Genomic DNA, 23,730 nt, shown 5'->3' on the forward strand with positions numbered 1-23,730 from the left:
CCCGTCCAGGGCATGAGGAACGCATCGGAGATGGAGTCCGGAGCCCAACCCTGGAACGAACAGAACCTGTGGCACTTCCTGTTGGTCCTGGAGGCAAACAGGTCTATTTGGGGAAATCCCCACCTCCGGAAGATGGTGTGAGCCACATCGGGGCGAAGGGACCACTCGTGGGAGGCGAAGGACCTGCTCGGACAGTCGGCCAGCGTGTTCTGCGCTCCTGGTAGAAAGAACGCTTCGAGGCGAATCGAGTGGGTCACACACAGGTCCCATAGGAGCATCGCCTCCTTGCACAGCGGGGAGGATCGGGCCCCGCCCTGCTTGTTCAGATAGATCATGGCCGCCGTGTTGTCCGTGTATACCGCTACGCATCGGTCCCGGAGGTGTGCTAGAAAGGCGAGACAAGCCAAGCGGATCGCTCTCAACTCCCGTACGTTGATGTGGAGGGAGAGTTCCTGGGCCGACCAGAGACCCTGGGTGTGCAGGTCTCCCATGTGAGCCCCCCATCCGAGCGCCGAAGCGTCTGTGGTCAGGGTGACCGACCGGCGAGGGGGGCGGAACGGAACCCCTGTGCAGACCACCTCCGGATCCAGCCACCAGGTGAGCGTCTGGAGAGTGGGGTCCGAGACCGTGACCACCATATCTATAGGGTCGCGGTGGGGGCGGTACACTGATGTCAGCCACATCTGGAACGGACGAAGCCTCAGCCTCGCGTTGGCGGTCACAAAAGTGCACGCCGCCATGTGACCCAGCAGGCAGAGGCAGGACCGCACCGTCGTGGAAGGGAAGGCCTGCAGGGTCCGGATGAGCGAGACCATCGTCTCGTGTCGAGGACGAGGGAGGCAGGCTCTGGCGAGGTTGGAGTCGAGGACCGCTCCTATGAACTCCAGGCGCTGTGCCGGAACTAATTGGGACTTCTCGGCGTTGACGAGGAGACCGAGAGACCGGAACAGGTGCAGTATCTCGGACACCTGAGCTGCCACCAACTCTTGAGAGCGACCACGAATCAGCCAGTCGTCGAGATATGGGTACACGTGGATTCCGCGACGACGGAGAGCTGCGGCCACGACCGCCATGCACTTGGTGAATACCCTCGGGGCAGTGGAGAGGCCGAAGGGTAACACCGCAAATTGGTAGTGGGCCTCGTTGACCATGAAGCGCAGGTAGCGTCTGTGGGGGGGGTAAATTGCCACATGAAAGTAAGCATCCTTCATGTCGAGGGCGGCAAACCAGTCTCCCGGATCCAAGGAAGGGATAATGGTCCCCAAGGTTACCATCCGAAACTTGAGCTTGCAGAGGTACTTGTTCAACTCCCGGAGGTCTAAGATGGGACGAAGACCTCCTTCCGCCTTGGGGATGAGGAAATATCTGGAGTAGAATCCCCTGCCCCGCCTGCAGGGAGGCACCTCCTCGATGGCACCCACGCTCAACAGAGACTGGACCTCCTGTAAGAGGACTTGCTCGTGAGAGGGGTCCCTGAAGAGGGACGGGGAAGGTGGGTGGGAGGGAGGGGGCGAAATAAAGAGTAGGCGGTAGCCGTGCTGGACAGTGCTGAGGACCCAGCTGTCCGATGTTATAGCAGACCACGCCGGAAGGAAGCGGGAAAGGCGATTCGAAAACAAAAGGGATGGATCCTGGGGGGAGAGTGGTGGGCCGACCTCGGGCGTCCCATCAAAAGGCCGGCTTCTGAGCCTGCGGAGCCTTGGACGAGCCCTGAGCCTGGTTGCGCCGTCCCCCCGACGGTCTACGGCGGAAGGGGGCCGTGCGGCGATTGTTAAACGGCCGAGACCTGGCCTGGTTGAAGGGTCGGTAGGGCTGCTGACGGAACGAACGCCTCTGCGTGGCCGGCGTGTGCATGCCCAGCGTCCGTATTGCAACCCTCCCGTCCTTTAGGGTCTGAATCCTGGCGTCCGTTTTTTCAGAAAACAGGCCCTGCATGTCAAACGGGAGGTCCTGGAGGGTGTACTGGACCTCAGGTGGGAGGGTGGAAGACTGCAACCACGCAATGCGGCGCATCGTCACTCCGGATGCCACCGTTCTAGCCCCCGAGTCAGCTGCGTCCACGGCCGCTTTAATCAGGGTTCTGGAGGTTAATTTGCCCTCTTCCAGCAGCGCCGAGAATTCGGGGCGGGAGTCCTGAGGGGTCAGCTCCTTGAATTTTGCGAGGCACCCCAAGATATTAAACGCATATCTGGACAATAGGGCCATCTGGTTAGCGATGCGGAGTTGGAGACCGCCCGCCGAATAAATCTTACGCCCTAATAAGTCCATGCGCCTGGCCTCCTTGGACTTCGGCGCAGCGGCAGGTTGTCCGTGACGCTCGCGGTCATTGACTGACTGGACCACCAGAGAGTCTGGGGTGAGGTGTATGTACAGATATTCATACCCCTTGGGCGGGACTGAATACTTCCTTTCCACGCCGCGCGCCGTGGGGGTGACGGAGGAAGGTGACTGCCAAATGGTGGCATTGTTCTTCTGGATGGTGCGGATAAACGGGAGCGCCACTCTGACGGGGGCCTCGTCTCCCACAACATCGGTAATAGGGTCCTCGACCTCTTGTACCTCCTCGATGGGCAAATTAATGGCTTTTGCCACCCTTCGGAGAAGGTCCTGGTGCGCCCTGAGGTCAATAGGCGGGGGCTCTGATGGCGACGCCCCTGCCACCGCCTCATCGGGAGAGGAGGACGAGGAGTGGCCCGGCAGCACCTCCTCCTGTTGTTGTTCCACCGCCTGGCGATCTGGTGGCAGTGAGTCCTGCCCTAAAGGTGGGCCGTGGGCGTCTGCTTGAGTCGGTGGAGACGGGGGGGGGGTCTACTGATGGTGGCCACTGGCACCGACCGCGCCGAGCCCGGCTGCCTGGGTGGCAGGGGAAGTCCCTGCTCATACTGCGCCCAGGGTACCCAATGCCCCCAATACTGGGGTCCATGGTCCGGTGGAAGTGACCCGGCTCTGAAGTCCACCGCACTGCCCTGAGGGGAGGCCACGGAGGGTTCCCTTGAAGGCCAGGGTGGAGCAGTGGCGGCGCCTGGGCGGGCATCCAGCGCCGGCGTGAGACGAGCCTCTGGTGCCGAAGGTCGGTGCTGGCTGTCTCGGGAGGCAAGTGGCGAGCGGGACCTCCGCTCCGCGCGGTGCCGGGAGCTGGACCGGCGGCGCCGGGAGCTAGATCTCCGGTGCCGGGAAGGAGATCGACGACGCCGGGAGCTCGACCTGCGGCGGCGGGAGCTCGACCGGCGGCGCCGGGAGCTCGACCGGTGGTGCCGGGAAACGGATCTTGATTTCGATCTGCGGCGCCTTGAACGGCTGCGGGAGTCCCGATGATGTCCGCGGTGCCGGGACGCGGACCTGCTGCGGTGCCGGTGACTTCTCGACCGGGACCTGGAGCGCCGCCGGGAGTACGACCGGCCCCGCGATGGAGAGCGGTGCCGGGACTGCGACCGGTGCCGAGACGCTGAGAGGCGTCGCGATGTTGATCGCCGGCGGGATGGGGAGCGGTGCGGCGGTGACCGTCTCCGCGAGAGGGACCGGGATCGAGTCCGGATCCTGGAGCCGCGGTCGCCTCGGTCGCCCGGGGATGGAGGACGAATCATCGCAGGCTTGCCGAGGGACTTAAGTGTCCGCACCGCTGGTGCCGGCAGCTGATGGGACGGAGCCGACGTCAGGTCGATTAGCTCCCTCGCCGTCGCGAACGCCTCAGGCGTCAACGGGATCCTCAGCTCCTCCTCGGTGGGCACCGGGGAGCTGAGCGGTGCCGAACTCGACGGGCCTTGCCGCGCCGGAGTCAACGGCCCGGTGCACTTTGCGTGCACTGCTGCAGCCTGCACCGTTTTCGTCGGAGGCGGCTGGGCTAACGGCTTCCGCTGCTGTTTTGCAGTGGCCGTCTTCGGCACCTTGTGCTTCCTCCCCGGGGAGAGGGAGCGGCGCCGGGTCTTCGGTGCCGGCTCGGTACCGGAGCGGCTCGGTGCTGCCGGTGCGCTGCTCGTCGAGGTAGGCTTCGGCGCCGATGGAGCTGGTGCCGGAGGTTGGAGCGCAGACTCCATCAGTAACTGTTTTAGCCGGGAGTCCCGCTCTTTCCTCGTACGAGGCTTAAAGGCCACGCAAATCGGGCACTTATCTGGTCTATGCGACTCTCCGAGGCAGCGGAGGCAGGAGTCGTGCGGGTCGCTGACCGGCATGGGCCGCTGGCAAGCCGCACAGGGCTTGAACCCCGGTGCTCCGGGCATAAGCCCGCACCGGGGCGGAAGAAGAGGGGTAAGCCCTCTAATTCCCTAACTACTAACTCTATACACTATATATATATACAACTATAACAAGAACTTAACTAACTACTAACACTATATACACTAGAACTATGGAGAAACACTAGGGTTGTGGAGGTAAGGGAGCACTCCACTGTTCCAACTGCCGTCACGGGCGGGAAGAAGGAACTGAGGAGCGGACGGGCCGGCTGAGGTATATAATGGGCGCCATAGCGGCGCCACTCCAGGGGGCGCCAGCCGGCCCGCCAGAGTTGCTAGGGTAAAAATGTTCCGGAGAGCCGTGCACGCACGGCGCGCACAGCTACAATGGAATGCATAGGAGCAATCACTCGAAGAACAAAATATGTAGACTGGTGTCTTCTAGAAGTGAGAAAAATAAGATAGCAGGATGGCCTATGTATAAACAAAATGCAGCTGTTGCTTATTATTGTCTGTAACAAAGGTATAAATGCTTGTTGTAATTGTTTACCTGTTGAGAGACCTGTCCGGGACTGGGGCGACCCTGTGTGCTAGGGCACTCCCTCCCTCTGTTGCAATTGCTTGAGAAATAATAAAGTATTTGATTTTGCTGCACCCAAACAAAAAGCGAGAACTGAGTTTTTCTCCGACAACTAGATGGGGAGGGCTCTGAGTTACTACAGAGAATTCTTTTCCAAGTCTCTGACGGGCAGGTCTTGCCCACATGCTTAGGGTCTAAATGATCGCTGTATTTGGGGTCGGAAGGAATTTTCCCCCAGATCAGATTGGCAGAGATGGGCGGGGGTGGGGAGGGAGGAAGGTCACCTTTCTCTGCATCATGTGGCACAGGTCCTTGCAGGTTTATACTAGTATAAATGGTGAATTTGCTGTAACTTGAAGTCTTTAAACCATGATTTGAGTACTTCAGTAATTCAGCCACAGGTATGAGGTCTATTTCAGGAATGGGTGAGGTTCTGAATCCTGCAATGTGCAGTAAGTCAGACTTGATGGTCCCTTCTGACCTTAAAGCAGTGGTTCTCAAACTTTTGTACTGGTGACCCCTTTCACATAGCAAGCCTCTGAGTGCGACCGCCCCTTATAAATTTAAAAAAACACGTTTTTATATATTTAACACCATTATGAATGCTGGAGGCAAAGCAGGGTTTGGGGTGGAGGCTGACAGCCCATGTAATAACCTCACGACCCCCTGAGGGGTCCCAACCCCCAATTTGAGAACCCCTGCCTTAAAGTCTGAGGCCTAGTCTACACTACAAAGTTAGGTCAACATAAGCCACATTAGGTCAATTTAATAATGTATGTGTCTAAGCTACCAAGTCCTTTCCACCAACCTAAGTGGCCTGTAAAATCGACTTCTGTACTCCACCTCCACGAGAGGTGTAGCACTTGAATCAACATTCACAGGTCAACATGGGGATAGTACAGACACTGTGTTGTACAATTTGAATGAACTGGCCTCCACTGTGACCACTCTGGAGAGCACTTTCCTGTGTACCTGCTGACATGCTGTGGAGTTGAAACAGCCACTCCACTGTTAAAGCCCCGTGAACTTTTGAATTTTCATTTCCTGTTTGATTAGCGTGGAAAGCTCATCAGTACAGCTTATAATGTAGACTCAAGGCCACAGAAGCGCTCCAGCATGGAGTGCACAGGAGATGCTGGATCTTATTGCTGTGTGGGGAGTTTCGAGAGGAAGTTCTCCAGGTGAAGGAGGAGCAAAAATGGGACCTTTAGGGTAAGTGGCTGTCTGTAGTGTGTGTTTGTGGGTAACTTGCTGTGTGCTGAGCTTGTGTTTGTCTATCTATCCGTTTGTTTGTTTGAAGGACATGTGCTGTGGCGGCAGTTGGAAGCTGTGAGCTTCTAACCAAGATCTGAAATCTAGAAGCCTCTATTCATTGGCTGAGCCTAAGTCAGAGGGCGGGGCTATCAGGAAGGCCAGGGCTTTATAAAGCAGTGAGCAAGCAACCAGGGACCGCTAACAGGGAGTTTTGAAGGGGAGTGGGAAGGGGGCGAGGTACACTTGCCAGTCTTTAAAACTTTTAACCTAAACTATAATCAAATTTTCTTGATTTTAAACAAAAACCCTATCATTAACCTAGGTAGCTGTAAGAGAGAACGCAGGCAGAAGCTCAGCAGCAGATGGGGGCTATCCAGTTTATTGTGCCAAATGCAGCATGTATTACCTGCCCCGTGGGTGGGTGGCATGTGTGTGCATTCGGTGCAAGGAGCTCCTGGCCCTCAGAGACCAAGTATGGGCTTTGGAGGCCAGAGTGGCAGAACTGGAGGAGCTAAGGGAGGCAGAGAGGTTTGCTGATGAGGCTTTCCAGGACACTGTAGAATTGTCCCACCTCCGGTCAGACAGCCCCTGTGCTGTTAAGGAGGATGAAAGGCTCAGGGAAGGAGAGCAGTCAATGGGAGCAGAGGGAAACATTCCCATAGTTGGGACCCTCCTTCCAGATGACGTTGGGGTATCCTCTCGCACTGAGGTTACCTCTCTGGGGGAGGGAAATCCAGTCATTAGGAAAAGGCAGGTGCTAGTAATGGGAGATTCGATCATTAGAAACATAGAAAGCTGGGTTTGTGATGACCGGGAGAACTGTATGGTGATTTGCCTGCCTGGTGCGAAGGTTGCAGATCTCTCGACGCATCTAGACAGACTTATGTGTAGTGCTGGGGTGGAGCCAGTGGTCATAGTACATGTAGGTACCAATGACATAGGGAAGGGTAGGAGAGACGTCCTGTAGGTCAAATTTAGGCTGCTAGCAAAGAGACTGAAATCCAGGACCTCTATGGTAGCATTCTCAGAAATACTTCCAGTTCCATGCGCAGGGCCAGGCAGGCAGAACTTCAGTGTCTCAGTGCGTGGATGAGATGATGGTGTAGAGAGGAGTGGTTTAGATTTATTAGGAACTGGGGAAACTTTTGGGATAGGGGGAGCCTATACAGGAAGGATGGGCTGCACATAAACCAAAGTGGATCCAGACTGCTGGCACTTAACACTAAAAAGGTTGTAGAGCAGTTTTTAAACTAAGAGATGGGGGAAAGCTGATTGCTACAGCAGAGCACGTGGATCAGAGACTTCTCTTAGAGGAGAGTCTATTGACAGATTCTCTAGGTTCTAGCCAGGAGGAAAGGATGGAAGAGGATAACGTATGGGCCAGATCAGATGAGAAACGTTCACATAAAAAAAGAATCTGACACATCAGAAAAGGGCAGACAAATAAACAGTGACAAGTTTTTAAAGTGCTTGTACACAAATGCTAGAAGATGGGTGAACTAGAGTGTCTCGTGTTAAAGGAAGATATTGATATAATAGACATCGCAGAAACCTGATGGAGTGGGGACAATCAATAGGACACAACCCCTTCTGGGGTACAATATATATCGGAAGGACAGAACAGGTCATGCGGGAGAGCGGGGAGTGGCACTATATCTGAAAGAAAATGTAGAATCAAATGAAGTAAAAAATCTTAAATGAATCCACATGTTCCACAGAATCTCTAATAAGAATATAACAGTAGGGATCTATTATCGATCACCTGGCCAGGACAGTGATAGTGACAACAAAATGCTAAGGGAGATTAGAGAATAAAGAACTCGATAATAGTGGGGGATTTCAATTATCCCCATATTGACTGGGTACATGTCACCTCAGGATGAAATGCAGAGACAAAATTTCTCAATACTTTAAATGACTGCTTCTTGGAGGAGCTGGTACAGGAATCCACAAGGGGAGAGGCAATTCTTGATTTAGTCCTGAGTGGAGCGCAGGATCTGGTCCAAGAGGTAACTATAACAGGACCACTTGAAAATAGTGACCATAATATAACATTTAACATTCTTGTGGTGGGAAGAACATCTCAACAGCCCAACACTGTGGCATTTAATTTCAGAAAGGGGAACTATGCAAAAATGAGGTTAGTTAAACAGAAATTAAAAGGTACAGTGACTAGAGTGAAATCCCTGCAAGCTGCATGGACACTTTTCAAAGACACCATAATAGAGGCCCAACTTAAATGTATACCCCAAATTAAAAAAAAAAAAGTAAAAAAAACTAAAAAAGAGCCACCATGGCTTAACAGCCATGTAAAACAAGCAGTGAGAGATAAAAAGGCACCTTTTAAAAAGTGGAAGTCAAATCCTAGTGAGGTAAATAGAAAGGCGCATAAACACTGCCAATTAAGTGTAAAAATGTAATAAGAAAAGCCAAAAAGAAGTTTGAAGAACAGCTAGCCAAAAAACTCAAAAGATGATAAAATGTTTTTTAAGTACATCAGAAGCAGGAAGCCTGCTAAACAACCAGTGGGGCCCCTGGACAATCAAGATACAAAAGGAGCGCTTAAAGACAATAAAGTCATTGCGGAGAAACTAAATGAATTCTTTGCTTCAGTCTTCACAGCTGAGGATGTTGGGGAGATTCCCAGACTTGAGCCGTCCTTTGTAATGTAACGCCAATATTTAAAAAGGGCTCTAGAGGTGATCCCAGCAATTACAGATCAGTAAGTCTAATGTCAGAACTGGGCAAATTAGTTGAAGCAATAGTAAAGAATAAAACATTGTCAAACACATAGAACATAACTTGTTGGGCAAAAGTCAACATGGTTTCTGTAAAGGGAAATCAGGTCTTACTAATCTATTAGAGTTCTTTGAAGGGGTCAACAAACATGTGGACAAGGGGGATCCAGTGGACATAGTGTACTTGGATTTCCAGAAAGCCTTTGACAAGGTCCCTCACCAAAGGCTCTTACGTAAATTAAGCTGTCATGAGATAAGAGGGAAGATCCTTTCATGGATTGAGAACTGGTTAAAAGAACAAAGAGTAGGAATAAATGGTAAATCAGAATGGAGAGGGGTAACTAGTGGTGTTCCCCCAGGGTAGGTCCTAGGACCAATCCTATTCAACTTATTCATAAATGAAGGGGTAAACAGTGAAGTGGCAAAGTTTGCAGATGATACTAAACTGCTCAAGATAGTTAAGACCAAAGACTGTGAAGAACTTCAAAAAGATCTCACAAAACTAAGTGGATTGGGCAACAAAATGGCAAATGAAATTTAATGTGGATAAATGTAAAGTAATGCATATTGGAAAGAATAACCCCAAGTATACATACAATATGATGGGGGCTAATTTAGCCACAACTAATCAGGAAAGAGATCTTGGCGTCATCATGGATAGTTCTCTGAAGACAGCTATGCAGTGTGCAGCAGCAGTCAAAAAAGCAAACAGGAGAGAGAAAAAGGGGGAGAGAAAAAGACAGAGAATAGATTATTGCCTTTATATAAATCCATGGTACACCCACATCTTGAATACTGCGTACAGATGTGGTCTCCTCATCTCAAAAAAGATATACTGGCATTAGAAAAAGTTCAGAAAAGGGCAACTAAAATGATTAGGGGTTTGGAACGGGTCTCATATGAGGAGAGATTAAAGAGGCTAGGACTCTTCAGCTTGGAAAAGAGGAGACTAAGGGGGGATATAATAGAGGTATATAAAATCATGAGTGGTGTGGAGAAAATGAATAAGGAAAAGTTATTTACTTGTACCCATAATGTAAGAACTAGGGGTCACCAAATGAAATTAATGGGCAACAGGTTTAAGACAAATAAAAGGAAGCTCTTCTTCACACAGCACACAGTCAACTTGTGGAACTGCTTGCCTGAGGAACTTGTGAAGGCTAGAATTATAACAAGGCTTAAAATAGAACTAGATACATTCATGGAGGTTAAGTCCATTAATGGCTATTAGCCAGGCTGGGTAAGGAATGGTGTCCCTAGACTCTGTTTGTCAGAGGGTGGAGATGGATGGCAGAAGAGAGATCACTTGGTCATTATCTGTTAGGTTCATTCTCTCTGGGGAACCTGGCATTGGCCACTATCAGTAGACAGGATACAGGGCTGGATGGACCTTTGGTCTGACCCAGTATGGCCGTTCTTATGTTCTTAAGACCTCTCGTCCATGTCTCGTGGCCATACTCAACATGGCTGAAGCAGAAAACTGACTCTTGCAGTAGCCAGCAGTTGTGATTACCTTGAGGCTTGCAGGGAAGTGCATTGAGAAGTGTTTCTTTTATAACAAAATTAACCTTGCACCAGAAACAATGTATGCACTGTCAATGCTACCTGTGCTTTGTATTCTTTGCAGCTGAAACCTGGTCCGTCGCCACTTCCTCCACCCCGGGACAGAGACTTTCCCAGATTAGAAGGCGGAAAAAGATGAATCGGGAGGACATAATTAATTAATGCGCTACTCTGAGAGTGACAAGACAGAAGCTCAGTGCATGGAGGATTACACTGTCCAACAACCTGCACAAGGACAGGGAAGACTGTAGAGCATGCAGGGAACAAGAGCGTGCCTTGCAGGAAGAGATGCTGTGGATTATGAGGAAGCAATCAGACACATTGAAGCATCTGGCTGAAGTTCATGAAAGGCAGCTGGATGCTAGAGTCCCTCTGCAGCCTATGCTGAACCTGATGCCATCATCGCCAAGTTCCACATCCTCCTCTCCCAAATGTCCTATGAGGCCGGGGGGAAACGTTCGGTATCCCTTGCACTCAGCTCCAGGGGAGGGTACAAGGTCCAGCAGGCAGCCATTCCCATACCTTTGATTGTTATTGCAGTGCAATTATAAGCAAGCTGTCCTTGTTTCTCCCCTCACCTAGTGTTATCAGCCCTTTTGCCCCAGGTTATCTTACTTTTCTTTGCTGCCTCTATGTGCTCGCGAGTATAATAAAATGTAACGGATTGAGGAGAAAAGGCTCTTTATTCATTCAGCACACTATGCTTAGCGGAGGTGGAGTTTACAGGGGAGAAAAAAGAATGAAGGGGACAGCTTAGTAAGGAACAACACAGATAAGTGTCACATTACTGTGGATCATTGCTGAAATTGGTTTTCAGAGAGTCACGGAGATGCAGAGGCCCTAGATGTGCTCTCCTTATTGCCCTGGTGTCTGGCTGTTCAAAATTGGCTGCCAGGCCATCTCCCTCAACCTCCCACCCTGCCAGAAACTATTTTTCCTTTGTTTCAGAGATATTATGGAGCACACAGCAGGTAGCAATAACAATGGGAATACTGCTTTCACTGAGATCTAACCTATTAAGCAAACAATGCCAGCAGCCTTTTAAACGTGCAAAGGCACATTCCACCACCCATTCTGCACCTGCTCAGCCTACGATTGAACCGGTCCTTACTGCTGTCCAGGCTGCCTGTGTACAGCTTCATGAGCCATGGGAGCAAGGGGTAGGCTGGATCTCCCAGGATCGATTGGCATTTCAACATGACCAATGATTGTTTTGCAGTCTGGAAAAAAAGTCCCTGCTTGCAGCTTTCTGAACAGACCGGAGTTCCTAAAGATGGACACGTCATGCACCTTTCCCGACCATCCCACGTTGATGTCGGTGAAATGGCCCCTGTGATCCACCAGTGCTTGCAACACCACTGAGAAGTACCCCTTTCAGTTTATGTACTCTTTGGCAAGGAGGTCTAGTGCCAAGATAGGGATATGCGTTCCGTCCAGTTAGGGAACCCCATCGTGGCAAAGCCATCCACTATGTCCTGTGCGTTGCCCAGAGACACTACCCTTCTTACCAGAAGTCTACTGATTGCCCTGCAAACTTGGATCACAACAGACCCCATGGTAGAGTTACCCACTCCAAACTGATTCCCCACTGACCGGTAGCAGTCTGGCATTGCAAGTTTCCACAGAGTTATCGCTACTTGCTTCTCAACTGTCAAAGCAGCTCCCATTTTAGTATAGCTGCGCTTCAGGACTGGGGAAAGCTCTTCACACAGTTCCATGAAAGTAGCCTTACGCATTCAGAAGTTCTGCAGCCACTGCTCATCATCCCATAGCTGCACAATGATGCAGTCCCACCAGCCAATGCTTGTTTCCCGGGCCCAGAAGGGGGGCTCCACCCTGTCAAGGTGATGCACGACTGTCACCAGCATCTGAAAATTGCTCCACTCCATGGCTTCCAGCAGGGCTGCTTGCGCAGCATCACATTGTTCTGCACGGTGGCTCCTGCTTCAACTGAGTAAATACTGAAGGATGAGGCGCGAGGTGTTTGTAATGCTCACAACAAAGTACAGCTGAGAGGGGTCCATGCTTGCTATGCTATGGAGTCTGCGCAGGTAACCCAAGCTTAGGAAAAGAGGCACGAAAAAGGTTTGGCTTCTTTGCCATTGATTTCAGGGAGGTAAGTGCATCATGGGAGGCTAATGCCATGCTCCCATAACCATCTGCGCAAATATGTTTTGGTCCCATAAGGCATTGCAAGACCAAGCCAAAATTCCACTCGCCTACCTGCACTGTAAGATAGCTACCCACAGTGCAGTGCGCTGTACATCAATGCAAACTCTGCTAGTGAGGATGCACTCCGCCAACATGAGCATAGCGGGGACACGCAAGATCGACTTGCTTAAATCAGAGGCTCGATGTCGACTTACATAAAATTGACTTAACTTTGTAGTGTAGACATGCCCTGAGTCTGTTCAATTGCTCTGCACTGACCAGAATGGATTATGCTTTAACCTTTATTTCTCTGTGCTAATCTATGAACTTCCAATGCTGTGTTCCCGTTGACTAACAAACCCTACTGTTTTGAAAATGCTGCTTGAGTGTCACTGTAAATACTGGGTGAAGTGCATTAGTCCCTGATGAGTGTACAAGTCTCTCTTAGGAGTCTATCTCAGTTGGACTCACTGAAGAGAGTTCACAATGTGAAGCATCAATGCTGTAGTCCAGAGGTTCAGCCTAAGCAGGCAGCAGTGAGGCTGCGTGGCCTACCCTGAAGGAAGAGTGAGATCTGTAAGGCATCTGGCACACTGAAGGGATTTCTCCAAGAGACTATTTAAAAACTAGACATTGCACCAATCCTGTGAATCAGTTTATATATATATATATATATATTATAGTGGCATATAGTTTTATAGTATTTTTCATTTATAGAACTCAAACTGCTTTCTTCAAGAAGTTGGATAAAAGTTCCCCCTACTTTAACAAGGGAAAAACAGAGGCATGAAAATGTGAAGTGACTTCCTGAAGGTTTCACCTCAAATCAATGGCAGAGCCATGAAAGTACCCAAAGCTTCTGCCTCTCAGTCCAGTTCCCCAGCAAGTGGAGCGCGCTTCCTATGCACTGCAATAAACTGCACTACAAAAAAAAAAAAAAATCAAGCCATTAATTCAGGTTTAGTTTAGTATGCCTGAAAGTCACATTTAAACCAAATGTTAACGAGAAGAAAAGGGAAGAAGGGATTTATATAATTTGCTAAGATCAAGATTTACTAACTTTTTTCCCACTTAATGTTCTGAACCTCATTTTCTGGTAACAGTTTTAAAAAGCCAGCACACACCTCATGTAACTGAAGCTGTAAACCATGGATCTGATCAGCTAGGAGTGAGGCCTCTTCCTGAATGTCATCCCGATTTTGCCTTGCCTGCTGAAGGTTACTTGTCAGCTGAGCTATTATCTCATTCCGTTCCTGGACAGCCGTCTCCAGCTCCTACATGAAACATTAATGCATCTTTAACACTAGACTTTTTCAGCACTTTAGACACATCAACCTTCATTAAAAACAAAGAACAGGCTCTTTGCATTGTACTTGAGGCATCAGTAAAACTTGCTCCACAGGAGCGGTCATCTTTCTGTGAAAAGTGCAAAGAAAAAAGTTTATCTTCCACTGATCTCAAAAGGTAAGGGAAGCCAATTTAGAACATTGTTTTTAGCAACTGCAAACATTTTAATAGGTAAAGGGCGAAACAAAGTGTAGAATTTCTACAGGGAAAAACTGAATCCTCGGTGCCCCCGTTATGTAAAAGACAGGCTGTACTGATCTAGGATGAATGGAGCAGAGATGTTCGCCTCTTCTCATCCAAGTGAGAAAAAGCTAATGATTTGCGGTATGTCAATCCTATTCCATATTCATCTCATTAGCTTCTTTAAAGTATTTCTCATGACAGCAAACTTCTTGGTTTCCTACTCCTAAAAGGAAAAAGTAAGTCTGCAGCTACAGAGGATGCAGGATGACCCTCTTCAAGCATGTGGGGTGCAGTTCATCTCCGTGTGGAAGTCCTAGAAACCAGGAGCCTATAAGGTGAACACAAAAACTCTCCCCCTGTCCCACACACATTTACCCCGTTTATCACCACTACCAGCAGCTCTGCAAAAGAAAAAAAATAGACTACATGTTGAAACTCACTTTAAATGAGCACAGAAGAATGATCTCCATTTAAAAAAAAAAAAAAAAGAAGAGATGCTCCATATTATTTGAGCCTTTACCCAGAAACGCGGCAGGTAAACAAACCAGCCCGGCCTGCCAGGGGCTTTCCCCGAACAAGCAGTGGCCCTAGTTTGAGAACCACTGATCTACACAACATTTGATAGAGACAATGGAGTTTTCATTAAACCTGGTTTTAAAATTTGTACAACAAAAGGTAATAAAGTACTGTTACATTTGATTCTTGTTTGTAAACACAATGTAGAAAATTTAAATGATCACGTAAGAAAGTGAGTCCCTTTTCTCCACAATGCAATTCCAATTTTCTAAACTCCAGTTAACTGACCTCATTAAATTTGGCCTACAATGACTGAAGCTCCCAAAGCTTTGCTTCCACAGAGCACTAGTATTCAATTCGGAAAAGCTCTTACACTTAGGAGCTCTCCATGACTGAAGCTATGTGGTGAGCCTAAATTATTTAAACCTCTAAAAAGGTTTCAGGAAACCAAAACAATAATGTTTTAACCTGCCCAATCCAAAAGAACAAGGGATTTATTTCAATATCAGATATGTTAACTACTGATAGTTAAAAGAAAGGATTATATTCTGGAAGTTTATAGACTCATAGACTTTAAGGTCAGAAGGGACCATTATGATCATCTAGTCTGACCTCCTGCACAATGCAGGCCACAGAATCTCACCCATCCACTTCTATAACAACCCCCTAACCTATGTCTGAGTTACTGAAGTCCTCAAATTGTGGTTTGAAGACCTCGAGCTGCAGAGAATCCTCCAGCAAGTGACCTGTGCCCCATGCTGTAGAGGAAGGCGAAAAACCTCCAGGGCCTCTGCCAATCTGCCCTGGAGGAAAATTCCTTCCCGACCCCAAATATGGCGATCAGTTAAACCCTGAGCATGTGGGCAAGACTCACCAGCCAGCACCCAGGAAAGAATTCTCTGTAGTATCTCAGATCCCAACCCATCTAACATCCCATCACAGATCACTGGGCATACTTACCTGGCAATAATCAAAGATCAATTGCCACATTAATTGCCAAAATTAGGCTATCCCATCATACCATCCCCTCCATAAATTTATCAAGCTTAGTCTTGAAGCCAGATATGTCTTTTGCCCCTACTACTCCCCTTGGAAGGCTGTTCCAGAACTTCACTCCTCTAATGGTTAGAAACCTTCATCTAATTTCAAGTCTAAACTTCCTAGTGTCCAGTTTATATCCATTTGTTCTTGTGTCCACATTGGTACAAAGCTTAAATAATTCCTCTCCCTCCCTAATATTAATCCTTCTGATATATTTATAAAGAGCAATAATATCCCCCCTCAACCTTCTTTTGGTTAGGCTAAACAAGCCAAGCTCTTTGGGTCTCCTTTCATAAGACAGGTTTTCCATTCCTCGGATCATCCTAGTAGCCCGCCTCTGAACCTGTTCCAGTTTGAATTCACCCTTCTTAAACATGGGAGACCAGAACTGCACACAGTATTCCAGATGAGGTCTCACTAGTGCCTTGTATAAACAGTAGTAGCACCTCCTTATCTTTACTGGAAATAGCTCACCTGATGCATCCCAAGACCACATTAGCTTTTTGAACGCCCATATCACATTGGCGGCTCATAGTCATCCTGTGATCAACCAATATTCTGAGGTCCCTCTCCTCCTCTGTTACTTCCAACTGATGTGTCCCCAATTTATAACTAAAATTCTTGTTATTAATCCCTAAGTGCATGACCTTGCACTTTTCACTATTAAATTTCATCCTATTACTATTACTCCAGTTTACAAGGTCATCCAGATCTTCCTGTATGATATTCCGGTCCTTCTCTGTGTTAGCAATACCTCCCAGCTTTGCGTCATCCGCAAACTTTATTAGCACATTCCCACTTTTTGTGCCAAGGTCAGTAGTAAAAAGGTTAAATAAGATTGGTCCCAAAACCGATCCCTGAGGAACTCCACTAGTAATCTCCTTCCAGCCTGACAGTTTACCTTTCATTACGACTCATTGTAGTCTCCCCTTTAACCAGTTCCTTATCCACCTTTCAATTTTCATATTGATCCCCATCTTTTCCAATTTAACTAATAATTCCCCATGTGGAACCGTGTCAAATGCCTTACTGAAATCGAGGTAAATTAGATCCACTGTGTTTCCTTTGTCTAAAAAATCTGTTACCTTCTCAAAGAAGGAGATCAGGTTGGTTTGGCACGATCTACCTTTTGTTGACTTCCTTTAATTTTAGGTGTGTGTTTTTTCAGAGAGGAACCTCAAATTGTATCCTCTTGCCAATTTGGATAATCAATAAGCCTCAAATTTTATGAAGGTCTCAGGACACCTGAAACCTTAAAAATGATGGCTTTGCAAAACTGGTTTGGTTTTGATATAAGAGAGGGTCTGTCTTTTTCCTATAGTCTGGCAACTTTTTATAGCTTGCCATGCCAATAAAAGCTCAGTGAATTTCTCTATTATTATTATATGAACTGCAGTAACACCTAGGAGCCCAGGCATGGACCAAGACCCCAATTTCAAATAGATATGATTTTCAGATAAGTTTACACAGATTATAGTTTTACTAATAGTTGCCTCTATCAATGACATTTCATAGCATAGCATACTTGCTGCTGCTCTGTAATAATTTATGAATATTATATCTTCTATTTGTCTGATTGTTGTAAGAATATTTACTGTACGCCTATACTTAGTTAATTCAATAGCAGGATTGTCAGCAAAAGCACCCAAGAAGGGTTGATCCTGATACACACCTTCCCTGCAATCACTTCATGAGAATCAGGAGTCATTCACTTTGATGCTCTGGCTCCTGACCCCCCTGAGGAATTCAAAATGGTTTTGTGCAGCTGTTCCAAGCATGTGAGCTGAGACAACAAAGAAATCTGGCTGGATTTGAAGACCATCCCTCAAAAGACAGACAAGAGAAAATGAGAAAGTGAACTCAGATTCCACAGTTGGGGTCACCGTATTCACTGCTAAGTCATAAGAATCCAGACAGACCAGTTGAGCAAGCATGACTGATAAACTGGGTCGCTGGCTGCAGTGTCCTGTGAAAGAATTTCAAGATTCCACCCCAGAATAGGTAGAGTCATGAGACCCAACACATGTGACGGTGCACTCAGAGACACCAGAGAAGGGGTCAGAGGTGCAGCTAGTCCTGTAACCGGGACACATACTACTTTGCTGTGGTATTTAATGAAGTTACACTGTTACCCATAACTCTGCTGATAACATCTTCAGTAAATACCCTTAAATTCAAGTAATCTGATTTTATTAATAGTACCTGAAGATGTGTAGCCCCACTATGCTGGGCAAGTTGTTCCAGTAAGTCATTCACCTCTGTAGTGAGTCTTTCAGTTGCTTCCTGTTTGTCCAAAAGTCTCTTTTCCAGCTCCACAATTCTAGTCTGACACATCTGGACATCAAGCTGATCGTATTCCTTAATAGAACACAGAACATGTTTCTTCATAAAAAAAGGAATGGTATTTACTTAGTAGTGTGACATTGTTACTTTAACTTTATTGCAAAATTATATTCCTATCTTTATAAGCACATAGTACCGTATACCTCTACCTTTGGACCTCATTTCATATAACACACTGAAATTTAAACAGCAACATCTTCATTTTGAAAATTTACAAATAAGTATTTGAGTGAGAGAAAACACTCTGAAAGGTCATGATGTATTAAATTTAATGGACCAAATTAACTCCTAAGAAGAGCAGAGTGATTACATAGCCCCATTTGATGCTAGTCACATTCTATCACAACTTGAAGTTTACATCTTATTTCCAGCAGCAAATCTTAAAAATGAACTGCAACTATATAACCAAAAATAAAGTTATTACATTTGATTATACTGAATTTCCCTCGCCACCCACCACAAGAATTCAGGAATATTTTGTTAATTTAATTGTTAACAAGCACAGATAGAGTCAATCAGCTGCAAACAAATAATTCATGTTTAATGTACAGAAAAATAATAAATGCCTAATGTTCAATTATTATTTGTGGTGCACCACAAAACCAAAGAGATGTCTGAGATACATCGACCTAAACTCCCTCAAATTTTCATCACAACTTCAACCACAAGCACCCATCCATCAACATTTCTCTGGAACACTCCCACGCCAGCATCAATTTCCTGGACACAACAATCAGCTTCAACAATGGAACCCTACAGACAAAAAACCCACAGATCATCACACTTAGCTTCACAGATTTAGTAACCACTCAAAATGCACCAAGAAATCTGTTATCTACAGCCAGACGCTCAGATGCCACAGAATATGCTCCAAGGAGAAAATCCAGGTTACACACCTTCACACACTTGAAATCACCTTCACCAAACAAGGACACTCCACCAGAGAAGTAGATCACATCATGGAATGGGCCATCCAAATACCATGAGTAAACCTGCTTCAATACAGTAAAAAAGCCCTCCAACCACACACCCGTAGTTGTCACCTAGCACCCCAAACTGGAACCTACATCAGGTATCATTAAACAACCCACACTGGAACCTATATGGGGTATCCTTAAACAATTACAACCTATACTCAATGAGGACCACATGCTGAAAGAAATCCACCTTTTCTGGCCTTCGAACTCCTCCCCCCTCATCACCAAGCTCATCATAAGAAGCAAGCTACCCACAGACTAGGGCACATCAACTCAACTGCCAGAACAGATGCAAAACCTGCAGATGCACCTCCACAGCTATGATAATTAATACCCACCCCCTGGCAACACACCTTTCAAGATCCATGGGCCCTACATGTGCCTATCACAAAATGTGGTGTAACTCATCCTCTGCACTAAATACCCCAACAACTAAACCAGACCATCACTACACTCTCAAATGAACTCACACAGAAAAATGAAAAGACAATAACACACCATATCACTTACAGGTGAATACTTTCCACAAAACAATAATTCCATAGCTGACCTCTCAGTCCTCATCATCAAAGAAAACCTGCACAACACCTTCAAAAGATGAGCCTGGGAACTTAAATTCACAACTCTGCTAGATACCAAAAATCATGGACTTAATAAAGACTCTGGATTTATGGCGCATTACAACAATCTGTAACCTACTAACCCTCCATTGTCCTACTACTGGAGAGGCATTAACTGCCCATTTCACCAAGAATAGTCTCTTACAACATGTTAACTCTTTATCTGTTCTACCCTTGTAGTTAGCTGTGACACTCTGAGTAACTTTCCCAGGCCTGAAGAAGTGTTCTATGCAAGCTTGAAAGCTTGTCTCTTTCACCAACAGAAGTTGGTCCAATAAAAAACATTACCTCACCAACCTTATCGCTTTAATTTTCTATTAGCCATTCAAAAAATAGTTTCCAGTCATCTGCAAGCTGTTTGTTGTAGAGTAGGAATTCTGCTATATCCAAACCCATAGAATAATGAAGCTGGTTCATTGAATTCTCAGGCAAGAGATGGGTTTCTGTATATTGCTTCACTTCAAAGAGGAATATTATTTATATTCTTAAGGTGTTATTTTTCTAAATTAAGAGAGTTTGATACCCTTATCTAGTAAAAATTTTTATCCAATTTCCCATGAGCAGGCTCTGTAAGTTCCAGAGAATTACTGGTTCCAACTGTCAACTTAATTTGTTAACTATACAATGCAACTGCCTACAGAATCTATACTACAAGAACACTAGCACGATTAAATTATTTTAATCGTGTCCTAACAAATGTTTAATGAGTATCTCATTTATAGCACTTTCATAATCTTCTAGCCATAATGCTTCTCTCTCATGAGCACACCAGAGCATACAAAGAACATTTGTTCAACACTTACTTCAGAAGCATGATCATCCACCAAGTCTGGGTTAGAAAGGTCATCAGCCTAAGGGGGGGAAAAAAAAAAAAAACGGTATCACTAAGTAAGCCATGTATGTTTATATATTTTAAAAATAAAAAGTTTTTGAAGAGCCTTCATGAATCTGCTCACTAAATATGAAAGCCAAAAAGTTAGACAAATTGGCAAGTTCTCAAACCTATATTACTTAATTAATTCTCCACTGCTGAGCAGCCAGCTAGACAATGATTACATTCATATACCGCAGTAAAAGTTAACAGGTTCAGATGCAAACACATATGATGAAACAATATGGAGGTTTTAAATTCTATTGTGAATTCAAGCTCAAAAATATGTTAAAACTAATGATTGAGAAAAAGACGGTTACTCACCATTGTAACTGTTGTTCTTCGAGATGTGTTGCTCATATCCATTCCAGTTAGGTGTGTGCGCGCCGCGTGCACGTTCATCGGAAGATTTTTACCCTAGCAACACTCGGTGGGTCGGCTGGGCGCCCCCTGGAGGGGCGCCGCTATGGCGCAGGATATATACCCCTGCCGACCCATCCGCCCCTCAGTTCCTTCTTGCCGGCTACTCCGACGGTGGGGAAGGAGAGTGGGTCTGGAATGGATACGAGCAACACATCTCGAAGAACAACAGTTACAACGGTGAGTAACCGTCTTTTCTTCTTCAAGTGATTGCTCATATGCATTCCAGTTAGGTGATTCCCAAGCCTTACGGAGGCGGTGGGGTCGGAGTTAGATGTTGCAGAACGCAAAACTGCTGAGCCAAAGGCTGCATCAGCTCTGGACTCTTGGACCAAAGAGGCAAAGGTCCAGATCGAGGACCAGGTAGTTGCACGACATATCCCCTGAAAGGGTATGTGAACCAGGAAGGCAGCAGAGAAGCCTGAGCCCTGGTGGAATGTGCAGTAAGGTGGCTCTATGGAACATGGGCCAAAACACAGGAGGTGTGGATGCACGACGTCATCGAAGATGAAATCCTCTAGGAGGAGACAGGTAGGCCCTTCGTCCGGTATGCCCGTACGACGAAGATTTGGGGGCGTTACGAGAGGGCTTTGTCCGCTCGATATAGATTGCGGACACCCTATGGACGTCTAGGGAGGGCAATTGTTGCTCTCCTTGCAATGAGTGTGGCTTCAGAAAGAAGACCGGAAGAAAGATATCCTGGTTGATATGAGAGGCCGACACCACCTTAGGGAGGAAGGTCGGACGTGGTAACAACTGCCCTTGTCCTTGAGGAACACAGTATACCGTGGGTCCATCGTGAGAGCCTGAAGCTCGGAGACTCGTCTGGCTGATGGAAAGGCTACAAGGGAAACCGTCTTCCAGGACAGGTATATCAGCGAGCATGCTGTCAGTGGCTCGAATGGGGCAGTCATAAAACGGGTTAGAACCAGGTTGAAGACCCAGGTTTTGGTGGGGGCCAACTGGGGGGGTATAAACGCTCCAAGCCCTTGGGAACCTAGAAGCCACAAGGTGTAAGAATACGGAGCGGCCACTCTCCGCTGGGTGGAAGGTAGAGATGGCTGCCAAGTGAACCCTTAATGATGATCGCGCCAGGCGCTGCTGTTTGAGAGACCAGAGGTAGTCCAAGATGGAATGGATCGGGACCTCGGCGGGAGAAACATTGCGTGTTTCGTAGCAGCAGGAGAAACGCTTCCACTTGCCCAGATACGTTAACCGAGTGGAAGATTTCCTACCACCCAGGAGAATCCTGTAGAACTGAGGCAGAACAACGTAACTCAGATCGGTTTAGCCACACAGCAGCCATGCTGTGAGGTGCAGGGATTACAAGTCTGGGTAGTGAAGCTTGCCGTGATCCCGCATTATGGGGTCTGGGCAAAGAGGCAGGGGAATAGGGTTGGCTACCGACAGGTGTAGCAACTTGGTGTACCAGTGCTGCCTGGGTTACGCTGGAGCCCTCATGATCAGGTGCGCTCTGTCCCTGCGGAGTTTTAGCAGGACCCTGTGAACCAGCGGGAACGGTGGAAAAGCGTACAGCAGATGGCTCATCCACGGCATCAGAAAAAACCTCCAAGATCGAGCCCGGGGAGAGCCCTTGGAATGAGGAGAACTTCTCTCTCTTTTCGTTCTCGCGAGAGCGAAGAGGGCTATGCGGGGAAAGTCCCACTTCCAGAAAACGGAATGGATAATGTCCGGAGGAAACGACCACTTGTGAGACAGGAAGGATCTGCTGAGGCGATCCGCCAGTTGAAACGCCTGGTATACAAGGCAGACTGCTCTCAGCTCTCAGACACTGATGTGTAAGGCCAGCTCTTGAGCCGACCGAAGGCGAAACTGACCCAGGTGAGCACCCAGCCGAGAGATGGGGTGTCTGTCATGAGGGACCCCGAGGGGTGAATGGAACAGCATCCCTGAATACACCAGGGAGGGTGTCGACTCCCGGTCGAGGGAGCCTAGGATGCTCGGGGGAACAAGACGACCATGAGTATGCTCTCTCTGCCCAGGTGGTACACCAAGGTGAGCCACGACTGAAGTGGACGGAGGCGAAGCCTGGCATGTTTGGTTACAAACGTGCAGACAGCCATGTGACTCAGGAAACCTAGGCAAGTGCGAGCCAAAGATGTCGGGAAAGTCCGTAGACCTTGTACAATTGTTACCATCGCCTGAAACCGAGGCTGAGGTAAGCAGGCTCTGGCGAGACTGGAGTCCAGGATGGCCCCAATGAATTCTATTCCCTGTGTGGGAATCAGAGTGGATTTTTCTATTGATCATCAGGCCTAGACACAGGAATAGGTTCATGTCGATGCCCACATGACTGGTAACTTGGGCCCGGTGGTCCCTCGAATGAGCCAATCGTCTAGATACGGAGAACGTGTATCCGACGGTGGCGAAGAGAGGCGGCGACTACAGCCATGCACTTTGAATACACTTGGGCTGTATAGAGGCCAACCGGGAGGGCCGTAAACTGGAAATGATGACGGTAGGCCCCAAACCGGGGGTACCTTCTGTGTGGAGGAGAAATGGCGACGTGAAAATACGCGCCCTTCATATCGAGGGTGGCATACCAGTCTCCGGGATCCAAGGATGGGATGATGGTCCCCATGGGTACCATGCGGTACTTAGCTGTATCATGAACTTGTTGAGCTCCCGCAGGTCTAGGATAGGTCTGAGACCTCCCTTCGCCTAGGGGATTAGGAATTAGTGGGAGTAGAACCCTTTGCCCCTTTCATCCTTAGGTACCTCCTGTATAGCTCCGATGAAGAGGAGCGTCCACACCTCTTACAAGAAGAATCGCTCGTGAGAGGGGTCCCTAAGAGGGACGAGGATGGGTAGGCTTTTGCCCCATTGGCGGTTAGAAGGACCCTAATTTCGGCTCCTTTGGGGTCCTGATTGATGCCTACGACCGCGTAAGCCACGCCCGCTGGCAAAGTCCTGTCTTTGTCTAGGCGCAGGGT

General features: G+C 47.7%; 1 protein-coding gene across 2 annotated transcripts in view; it reads right to left on the reverse strand.

The window, feature by feature from the left end:
* The window catches only part of PCNT (pericentrin), a 271,822-nt gene that overhangs the window by 204,659 nt on the left and 43,433 nt on the right, over positions 1-23,730 (reverse strand). For both annotated transcript variants that reach the window (XM_045032451.1, XM_045032450.1), the window contains exons 3-5: positions 20,289-20,336; positions 17,748-17,903; positions 13,583-13,732 (exon numbers count right to left, since the gene is read on the reverse strand). In XM_045032451.1, the coding sequence (XP_044888386.1) occupies positions 13,583-13,732; positions 17,748-17,903; positions 20,289-20,336 (354 nt within the window). The remainder of the gene's footprint in view (positions 1-13,582; positions 13,733-17,747; positions 17,904-20,288; positions 20,337-23,730) is intronic.

This window comes from Mauremys mutica, chromosome 10 (assembly GCF_020497125.1).
Source record: "Mauremys mutica isolate MM-2020 ecotype Southern chromosome 10, ASM2049712v1, whole genome shotgun sequence".
In the NCBI taxonomy this organism is placed as follows: domain Eukaryota; kingdom Metazoa; phylum Chordata; order Testudines; family Geoemydidae; genus Mauremys; species Mauremys mutica.